The sequence below is a fragment of the Streptopelia decaocto genome (genome assembly GCF_964273445.1).
Source record: "Streptopelia decaocto genome assembly, chromosome: 1".
Classification (NCBI taxonomy): Eukaryota; Metazoa; Chordata; class Aves; order Columbiformes; family Columbidae; genus Streptopelia; species Streptopelia decaocto.
In genome coordinates, this window is record NC_138663.1 from 66969503 (window position 1) to 66980933 (window position 11431).

At 43.4% G+C, this 11431-nt stretch overlaps 1 protein-coding gene across 1 annotated transcript in view; it reads right to left on the reverse strand.

The window, feature by feature from the left end:
- Positions 1–9223, reverse strand: part of IPO8 (importin 8) — a 53381-nt gene extending 44158 nt beyond the window's left edge. The window contains exons 1-2 of the mRNA XM_082042985.1: positions 9043–9223; positions 230–311 (exon numbers count right to left, since the gene is read on the reverse strand). Coding sequence (XP_081899111.1) covers positions 230–311; positions 9043–9126 — 166 coding nt within the window. The 5' untranslated portion in view covers positions 9127–9223. The remainder of the gene's footprint in view (positions 1–229; positions 312–9042) is intronic.
- Positions 9224–11431: the final 2208 nt, after the last annotated feature.

The following is an 11431-nucleotide window of genomic DNA, read 5'->3' on the forward strand; positions in this document are numbered from 1 at the left end:
GCAATCCAGTAGGGATTACTACAAACACAGGGAAGCCAAAGCAGGACTCTACCCTATGCCCATGGTTTTACCTGATCCTCATGTAGGAAAGACATGGCAAAGATGGATCCTTCTCATTTCCACAGTCAGAACAAACATGAACTCACATTGCAACAGCTCAACACCCTCTTGAAGCAACTAACAGTCTGATTTTCTACTCAAATAAAACTAAAGAAGGAATTTATCTCACCTGCTTGACGCACTGGAAATTCAACTTGATCTGATACTATGATTTGCAGTAGACTTGGAGCAAAATTGATGATCTTATAGGACTGAAACACATAAAACAAAGTTAGCAAATCACTGTGTTTAAAATAGACTGTATTACCAAAAGCTGAGTAAGAATTACAAGCTACGTATTTTGCAGTGTTCTTTGACTGTCCTCATGAAATATGAAAGGTTTTAGCACTTGGATTTACCCAGATGTGCAGCAATCCAAATAATTACTTGTAAAAGCTGAGTCTACGACGGCACATGGGTGGAATCAGTAATGTGACAAAGCCCTCTATTAGAGATTAGTGATAATGAATATTTAAATAATTCTGAGAATGCATAATGAGAAGCACTACAGATCTGTCTTTGAATTATTTAACTAGGCTTCCTAAGTCAGATGGATATTGACATGTTTCATCAATACATACCATTTACTTGCAAAATAAATTGTGGTATAACAGCAATACTGAATTTTTAAGAGATTAAGAAAACCATTTAAAATTATTTTCAAGTGTAAACAGTATCTGCATCAGCTATGTATTATACAGCTATCTATCTTTTAACCAACTAGAATAACAGAATAATCAAAACTGGGGAAACACAGCAAAATAACTATTTTTAATTAAAATCAAGCATGGAGAGATGACATTTCAAAACCCACAGTCTTCCTGAGAACTTTTCAAATGCTACATCAGCTATGCAGCTGAAGAATTTCAAAGAGAAAACAATGCTCACTGAACTTCTGAGGAAAGCACGCCAGATTTAACAGATGTGAAAATCTGATAGCATTATGCTGCTGTCATTCAACAGGGGTCCTCCAACGTGAAGAATCGTTGACTCAGCATGGTGCAGTGACTGCTAAGCCTTGGCAACATTAGTAGTTACTAGTAGGTCAGATCTTTCATCACTTAGATCTGTGTGCTCGATGTTCAAAGAGAGATGTTTCCTGGGGCTAGATGGCAGTACTTTCTTTATTTCACCTTTTATAGTATTTCTTTCCAGCTAGATTATGCCTGGCAGTTGTGTGGTTGTTTCCAAAGCTGCGCTTTAAGTACAAGTCCACTACATCCTTCCATAAATTCTGCCTTGTTTGAAACCTGTGAAATAAGAGGTATGTTCTGCTCTTCATGCACCCAGGTCCTGGATCTAACATTTTCATAATGAAGTAAGCTTAACATTGCATTCATGAAGCCTAAGTGTAAAAGTTGCATCACAACACTGTCATTCAATCATTTGACCAAACTGTTTAACTTTCTGGCCTTCATTTTATTCACTATAATGACAGTGTAATTCTAACCTGCTCTGTGCTCGGAGATTCATTTGATCTTTATTGAGTAATCTCAGATCTCAGATAAAAGCGGTAATGTCAAATGAAAAGCACAGTCTCCTGCAATTCCCTTCCCTGTAAACTTTAATTATCCATAAGCAATGCTCCAAATGAAGTAAAAGCTGTAACAGTACAGGAACTCCACTTATCTACAGACATGCTGAAATACCAGCTTTCAAAGTCAACTGGCTGAAGCATACTGGATTCCAAAGGTCACCTTTAATCAAGTATACTGGAGTCCAAAGCTTGTCTTTCAGTCGCTATTGGCCAGAATCCGGTACGAAGCTGGTGGTTTCTGACCCTCGGGGCTGCAGCAGCCTCCAGCACTCAACACCCAAATCCCAGGGAGATGAGAAAAGCACAAGGAATCCCAGCAGCACAGAAAAGCAAAAATGTGCCTGAACTCTCACCATCTTTTTTCTTCTAAATAGTGCCAGTGTGCTGTCCTCAGACCCAGTCTATGAACAGCTTTTAGCACTATAAACATATTGATGAAGAATGCAACCTTTTGGGGGGGTTCTTTTGTTGTTGCTTCCTGCAGTAAGCCTACCAGTATCACATTTAGGGTAGACACAGTAGTAACAGTATAAATTCCTTCCCTTTTTCTGTGCAAACAGCTTTTCCCGCATCTACATTAAAGTCACTGCTACTCCAGAAAGCTTTACTGGTACCACTTGTGCTGGCACACAATCACTACCCCTGAAGTTTTGCCAGGATCTGTACAAATACGGTCACTTGGCCTGCAGAGCAAATCCTCTCAGCAAGTGCCTGGGGTGACGCAAGTTACACGGAAGATACGCAGAGCGTCTCGGGGGGGGCCCGATCCCCACCAACATGGCACTATGAGGGCTTTTTTACACTTCACACACTGACAACACTAAAGAGATCACAGGGACATGGCACTGAGCTCCCACTAAATCCTTCTGCTTCACGCTATTAACATTACCTTCCTATCACGACTTTGAGCAATGCCCTAGTTTCCTCATTCCATCCCATTCACATTTTCACATAGCTCCCTTTCCCACCCATCATCAGAAACACGAATGCTGCAGAGATCAACAGCGACTGTGTGCCCATTTTAGAAACAAGACACCCAATTCTGTTGTATTTGTGAAGCTCGAATATCACCCTGCTCACTTGTGCAGCAACAAACCCGGTCAGGAAAACTACACGCTGCTTGCAATTTTTGGAACAGAGGACTTTTTAAAAAGCTGCATGCAGCAACATTTTTCCTATACCAGCACATTCTTGCTGGTTTAGTTGTCACACTAATTGTGATCTTGGGATGTATTCTTCCCTGCTTTGCTTGGGAAACCATACAACAGGCTCCTGGACACCAGCAAGTAAAGCTGTACGTATCATGTAGCAGGTGCAGAGCAATTGTCAGGTGTGCACTGTGTAAATAGAAAGAGACAAGGAAAAGATGTCAGAGCTCAATAAATTCAGCACGACAGTTATTTCTATTGTTAGAGCTGCACCTGAACTTTTAGAACAGGAGTGCCGGAATCTTGTCAGTCCCACGGAAGGAATGGAAAGCTGCTGGTTTTGAAGAGCCGTGCCCAGAAGCCGCAGGGAGGCACCAGATGGCTGAAAAAGACCTGCAGTGCAACTCCCGTAACACAGCAGGCTGTTTCCTGCACTTTGTGAATAATCACACTCCCTTGAACTCTCGTTGTTGTGATTTGGTAAAACTTTCTATAAAGGTGCTGCTCGACAGGGGCATATGTTTACTTTAAAGGAGAAAGTACAAGTTTTTGAAAGATGAACTTTCCCTGAGTACTTATAAGGAACAATGATTACTTTAAAGCTGTGTAAAATGTGTACTGACTACTCTTGCACGAATCACAGATATCACTTATGATTAAAAAAATAATAATCTAATTTAATTTCCACTGGGATTAATAGGATGGGGTACAGCATTGTGCAAGGCTAGCAGCTGAGCTAGAAGAGGCATACAGTACTAGTAAGATTCAACTGAGTAAATTTACAGCAATGACCAAGGAGATGCCTGTGTCCCCACACATCTTGTTTCACATGTGTCCCCTGTCTCAGGATCTGTGCAATGCAGCTGTACAGCTTTCTGCATTCTGTCCTTTCACTTTTGGCCTAACATGCAATCGTCCTCATGTCAGCTCCATTCTTCAAAACATCAGAGAACGCATCATTTTTTTGCCTCTTCCATTTGATTAAGCATTAGAACAGATGACACCAAGAAAATACGATGAACACTGTCATATGTAAAGGACTAGAATAGTAGGAGAAGTGAGCAGGAAACACACATAAAAGCTTCCCCAAATTAATCCTACTGTAGAAAACAATTTTCACATCTAACATTCAGATTTGGCTCCCTGGTTATCATCCACTACATACTACTAAACTTTATTTCAGATAAGTATAATTATTGTGTCTTGCTTGCTGTCACATTTAAAGCCCACAGCAAGCAACTGCTCTATAATCGCATTTGTCAGTGACCTTCCCACTCCAATGAGAGCAACCACAGCAGCTGAGCACAGAACGGCATGGGAAGATGCTTCTTCCTCTGCAGAACAACAGGACAAGGGACGTGGAAAACTGGACACCCTCAGGTTCTGCAAGCAAAGCCAAGCCCATCCTTCTCCACCAGTAATAAACAACATCTATTTCTCCCTGCCTCTGAATTCAAGCATGGTACATAAAAACTGCTGGAAAAATCAAGGCACCGCATCTTTGTTTGCAAAGATAAACACACAGAAAGAAAAATGTACCTTGAATATGTATGCAATTAATTGTTTACAAAGATTATTTTAAGGCTTTCATGCATTTGATTTGAATGTTCAACTATCTGGTTGACTAAGTTTTATTTTCTGTTTGCTGCACACTGAATATGTGTTACTTATTGTCACACTGGGGAATACTTTTACAATTGTTAATAGTATTTTCTCTCTTGGTTTTTATGCTGGCAGTCACAGATAGATTGTTATAATGAACTAGGACTTCACAAGACACCTTCTTCTTTCACTGCATATGTGCAAACCACCATTTAAGGAGGGGGAAATGCACAGTATTTTTGCACAAAGTGAAAATAAACATAAGAACCTACCTGAGCTTCTTTCCGCTGTGGGTTCTGCTGCCAAACTTGTTCAGTCTCAAACTCAGCTTTCACAGCACTTCTAATCATGCATGTCAACCTCCTCATCACAAATACCTGAGATTCCTTCCTCTAAGTAACATGTAGTGTTCATTGTCACGCTCAGAGTGGCTTTAACATCCCTGCCTACTATGGGAGCCAACTCAACAAAGATATGGATGATATGGAAGGAAGCCCAACTTTATTCTGGACTCTTCTGCATTTGGGCAATCTCCTTACGCTTCTTTCTCTTATTCCAGCACTGCTTCCCAGTTCCTGTCAAAGCCAAATTCTGTACCTCCTTCTCAATATTTAAACAAACAGCTGTATTTTTACGATTGTGTCCTAATTTTCCCATTTGTTACAGGCCAAAGAAATGTGTTAGAGCAGGTTGGGCCAATGAAGGTTAATGCATAAAAATTGTATGGTAATCCTATCCGAATTGGAATCGGAGACGGCTTTGTATGTTCACATGATCACAGAGTACACTCCACAAGACTCCAAGAATTGGCACATGAAAGCAGTATTTAGCCATTAAAAAAACCAAACCAAACTAACAAAAAAATAAACCACCATCAAAAGTCCCTGAAGTCCATGAGACAGACCTAACAAGAGTAACAGCCCAGAACAGTTACCAAAGAGAGGTGCACAGAAACTGAGTATCTTTCTTGGTATGATAATTGACTGTTCCAGTAAGTACAGTGTGGTTGATAAATATGATCCTAAAGTGCATACTGATTATGACATGACAGAGCTGAAGAAAAAAATGAAAGAAAAAGAGGGGGATGGAAAGATGTGTGCACTTAGAAAATCAACAGGCTAAGAGGGAAATTACAGCTGCTACATCACAGATATTACTGACCTGGCAGGAAATTACTGCTCTAGTTTATCAAGAATCACATTTCAGACAAATCCCACACTTACATTTGTGTTCAGATCACTGAGAAAAGTGAAGTTTTTCGATGACTCAGAAGTAGCATGCATCATCCGACGAGAAAGATCAGAAAAATCCTACAAGGAACTGAACTATCTTCAGAACTGCACCAACAAAAATGGAGCAGAGTAATAGGGCAAAGTATAATACAGGGTCATGCACCAAAGGACAACAGGAATTTCTCCTTAAAGGTTCAGGTTTCTTAGTGAGGAACAACTATAGGATAAAAGGACCTCAGCATATTAAGTGATAAGAAATATGTAGGCGTTAGGCACAAAGAGGATAACTGTAGTTTTAGGATGTATCAAATAACATACTAGTGGCATTGAGCATGAGACTTTCTGGAGTGCTGCAAGCATAAATGACAAGATTGCAAAAGAAAGATTAATTCAAAGGCACAGAAAAGTGAAGAATGCTGTGCTCTCCTATTATTAGATTTCATAAATTCAGTTTTACGATAAAGTAAAAGAAATACAGCCTGTTGAGGGTAGGAAAACAGTCCTGTAGGGATCAGCCTTTGGCAAAGATGTGAGAGTGGGTATCAAGAAACCAATTCCAGTTAAGAAGTAAGACTGGCATAAATGCATATAAACAGACCATAAATTTATTTAGGCTGGAAATCAACACTTCTTTCTAGCTACAGGAGGAAGAAAATTCACAAACAGCTTTCCAACAGATATAATAATGGGAAAAAAAAAAAAAAAAAGGAATCTTGATTTCATTTCTGAATGCAGTTAGATGATAATCCAGAAGGCAGACAGCAACTTCATTGATTTATCTCTGTCTTTACACAGGTGCGGGAACATACAGAAGAGAAAGAGGCATTTTCAAAAGCCTGCCGGGACTTTCTACAGCTAGATAAGCTTTCACTCATTTTAACTCCATTCCACACACTACACTGTAAGCAAATTATGGAGTTGAGACTATTATGATCCTGTTCTAAAGGACTCTCTGTATTAGCACAAGCAATAAGGTGCCTACAGAGAGGTGTTATATTGCTGGACTAGTAGGATTTATACTTTCTGGGAAGCTCCTGTGATTACCTGGACTCAAACTTGAAAGCAAATGTATACTGCAGACAAGCTAACGCAAGAGAAGATTTACCTCAATACCCATTAGCATGTATCAGGAACAGCATCACTTTCACTAGTGCAGAGAAAAAAGGTGGACCCTCTTCTGTTTGGCCAAGTGTGGTATTACCACTTCAAGTACTTATTACTGGAGGGTTTTCTGTTTGGTTGGTGGATTGGTTCCTTTGCTAGAACGAGATAAAAGCTAGAACAGCACCTGGACTCCAGTACTTGCAGGAAGACAGTTACATGTCAACACTGTCATTACATACAGAGGAGCCTGACAAGTCACTTTGAAGTCTTGCTTCAAAAGCACTGAAAGGCTTCAAGGTGCCAAAGGCCCACATTACGCAACATTCCTCAGGAGCGCTTTTGTTCTACACATCCGAAGAGTCACGTCAAACTACCAACACTGCATCAGTACATTATATCAGTCAGATACACCATGCTTCATTTAGTAACAGAAAGCCTACAGAATAATAGATATGTCTTCATTTCAAGATTCATTCGTTATAACAGTTAGAACAGAGAAAACGTGTCAGCTATTTCAAACAAAAATCCGTATCTCAGCCTATGCCTGATAAATGCACATGCAATGTCAAAACTAGGGTCTTTCATGCAAATTGCATTATTCATCACTTGAACTTAAAACATTTTACAGATCTCAATCTTAAAACACTTTCAAAACTTCTCCTGAGTGTCACAGTACTTATTGATGATGTTAAAAGGCCAGTTTTAGGAGCAAGATCCAGGAACCCAGACATCTGCCTCTTTGTTCTGAGCCTGGCAAACACATGGCAGTTTATTATTGTACTTCTGATTCTTGTGCAACAGGCTGCTGACAAAAATTTATAATTTCCCTCTCAGCCTTTAACAGTAGGTATAAAAATAGGTACTGATGAATTTTTAAAGTAACTAGGCCAAATAAAGAAAAAAAGTTTTGCATTTTTATCTAACTATCCACAAGAGCATTCTCAATGTCCAGCACTTAATCCACTGATTTACTAAAGGAACTTGCCAACTGCTAAAGCCAGGATTAGCTACAGCTAATTCAGAAGTTTTAATTTGCCTAAATAGAAAATTAAGCCGGAGTAGCAATCCTGAAGCAGCAGTAATTCCTGACAGCCAATTCCCATTGATCGTTTTGTTAACACCCAAAAAAAATCCAAGTCTTCCAATAGAATTGATCAAATCTTCCATCAAATCATAGAGGTTAAAGATTTATTCATGTTGTGCAAGGGAACTTTCTCTTCTCTCAAAGGTCCAAACTGAGATTTGGTCACAGTTTTGGCTCAGCACAGACTGCCACTACATTAAGTGCAGGATGCCGTCATAAATACTACCCGCAAAAATCTTAATGTGGCTTTCTCGAAGTTTTGCTTGGCATGCTGCTGAATGGGACACCAGGAATATTCTGGAGTCCCTGTCACCGTGCATCTGGAACTGGAACACAGGAGCTTCCATTTAAATATGAGAAGAAACTTCTTCTCAGTGAGAGTGACAGAGCACTGGAACAGGCTGCCCAGGGAGGTTATGGAGTCTCCTTCTCTGGAGACATTCAAAACCCGCCTGGACACATTCCTGTGTAACCTCACCTAGGTGTTCCTGCTCTGGCAGGGGGATTGGACTAGATGATCTTTTGAGGTCCCTTCCAATCCCTAACACTCTGTGATCTGCCTGAGCACCCGCGGGCTCGGGGCAGCGTGGCGCTCAGCGTCCCGCCTTCCAGCACCCAACACTGACCGCGACCGCCCGGGACAGCCCAAGGACCGAGCCGCCGCGCTCCGCTTCGCTACGCCCCGCTCCCAGGGTCACAAAATCAAGGGTGCAATTGAGTGAGGGCGGCGGTCCCGCCAGGGCACCTGCGGCGCGGACATGGGGCGCCCGGCGCCGCTCTCCGCACCCGCAGGCTGCCAGCACCGGCAAGTCCCGCAGCGGCAGAGCCTGCCCCGGGGGTCCCGGCAGCCAGACCAGGGCGGCTCTGCCTCCCGCTGCCAGGCCGCCCCCGCCCGGCCCTGCTGACAGCCGGCGCGGAAGGCCCCATTCTGGCTGGGGACGCCACCGCCCCCGGCCCCTCTTTCCGCTGCAGCCCGCACAGGGGGAGCCCAGCGCCGCGGAGACCCCGCGGAGACCCCTGTGTCCCCCATCCCCAGCCCTTCGCTGCCGCCTCAGCGCGGAGGAGGGGGCGACCCCCCCCCAGCTCCGACCCCCGCTCCCGCCCCTGCCAGCGGGGCCGGGTGCCCCCGTGCCGCGCGGCGGCCGGGGGGAGATGAGGCGCGGCGGGGCAGGGGCGGGGCAGGGCAGGCGGCCGGCGGGTCCCGGCCGGGGCCGCCCGTTGCTCCCCCCGCCTCACCTGATTGAGCTCGTTCTCGGCGGCGATACGCAGCTTGGGGTCGATGGTGCCCTTCAGAGCCTGGATGATCCTGTTGGGATCCATCTTCCCCTTCCCTCGCCGGCGGGCAGCGCTTCCCCGGGGGTAGGAGGAGGAAGATGAGCCGCCGCCGCTAGCGCCGCCGCCCCCCCCGCGCCACAATCACAGGCTCGTGTCTCCCACCCCCCCTCCCGGTCCCTCTCCAGAGCCATTCACCGGTTTGCGACAGCTGGGTATTGGGAAAAAGCAGCGCTGCTTTACGGCCGCAGCGCCTCCTCCCGGCTTCGTGCAGAGGTCGGCAAGAGGTGGCCGCCATCTTGTTGTACGGCCACAAGCGAGGACGGCCCGTGGTGGGCGGGGTGAGGGGGCGGCCATGTCGTGTCCCGCTCCCTGAGGGACAGAGCGGCGGGGGGCGCTGTTGTCATCACGGTCTGTGTGGGGCCGGCGACTCTTCCACTCCCGCCTCTGATGCAGCTGCCCCTTGCTCCACCCCTGGAGATACCAACAGGAGAGTGGGCCCATAGCGAACCGCTGTCACGGCGACGGTGGGGAAGGTTATTGACGCGGTTATCCAGGTACCTCAGGATTGTGCTCCTGCACAAGACGGGCTTACAACACGCGGGGAGAGAGAAATGTGCCGCAAGGAGCTTCCTAAAATGTGCAGTTGGAAGACACGTCACAATTCCTACCATGCTTCTGGTACTTGCCCTCACTATTATACAGATTAGCAGACCCTGAAAGTGGTTTATCTTAATGGTATTTGTGTGTGAAAGTGGGTGGAAGGTGCTTTCCACTCAGGTTTGTCAGGAACATCAAAACACGACTAACTACAAGCATTTGCCCCACTGTGATTCTCCACTTCCGTCCTATTTCGCCTCTCAAATCCTGAAAACATGCAGCTGAACCCAAGGAAGATTTAAACACCCCTGCAGGTGTGAGGTAGCTATCAAAGGTGCAGCTCACAGACCAACAGCATGTCAGGAAAACCTCACAACTAATACGATCTTGGTGAGCCAAATCCTTTGGTTACTTCTGCAGGTGATGTTTTACATAACATTAACAAACCAGGGACATGTTATTAACTGGTGGAAAGAACAGAAGGACTATTCGCTGTGCTTTGGAAGAGTCAAACACCAGGGCAATTACAAGATCATCCCATTATATAGATGCCCTAAGAACACAATTGGACGTGTCATTTTAATTACAGTATAAAACATCATTTCTCATTATTACTCCTCAATTAAGAAAACAGCAGTACTTCCCTCAGCTTATGTATTACCTGACCTCTACTGAAGAATACTCTTCTTAACAATGGGGAATGCACAGAAGCGCCATTTATGGCACGGATACCCTTCTGTAGCCAAGAGGACTATATGGTAAGGCTTGCCACAACACCTTGACTGCCACTAAATAACTTAAGTTCCTAAATTGTTTACAAAGAAAATATTAAAGCAGATAATACGATGATGATTTCATATACAAAAATTGTCCATTGATAAGGTTGCTTATAATTAAAAAAGAATCTAGCTGTAAAAATGAATCGGACCTACCTAGCATTTGGGGATTGTGTGCGTTCTTGTGGTTTTCATCACTTTTTGAAGTGGTGCGGAACACCTGATCATTATCACTCAAGAGCTGTCTTTCTGTTCTCCAGTAATGCAGCTCTACAGCATCTAGCAAGACATTGTAGGTACTTTCATTCACCTTTTCATCTCTTCTTAGAAGCGCACAAGACTATGTCCAGTAAACACAATAGACATAAAACAAAAAACAATGTGAGCATAAAAAGTGTATCTTTTTCATGATGGTAATTCTTTGCCATTTTGGCCAAGATAATAAATAAGACTAGTTCAATGAAAACTGCTCATTTTAAAGATCTTGGATCATATTTCATACTAAAACCAAATTTTTACTGTTATATCTCTACTTCCTTTAGCATGTTTTGGACAGTTTAAAAGCAGATCTGGTTTATTCCATTTCTGTGTATTCATCTGTGGTAGGAGAAGTTAAAAGTTACTGAATTTATTTGTTGAAGGACTTGTCTTCTGGAGCTAGTGAGGTAAAACATATCAATAATGAACAAAACATGCTTAAAGGCTGTTAACATCTTCCTTAAATATTTTTCAGCATTTTATTGCACTTACAACCTGCATTTAAAACTGCACATTTAACACACAACATTCACTACAAAAAGTGGAAAAAATTTTACACTTAGGCTTTTACTTTTAAGACCCACTTTTTGTGCACACAGCCATCAATGAGGCAATGCAAGCAAGTCTCTGAATCAGGTAACATCCGGTTCAACAACGGTTATTCCCTTTGTAGTATGTTAGGAGTTATTTAGTTGTGAATAGTATTGTTGCAAGCATCC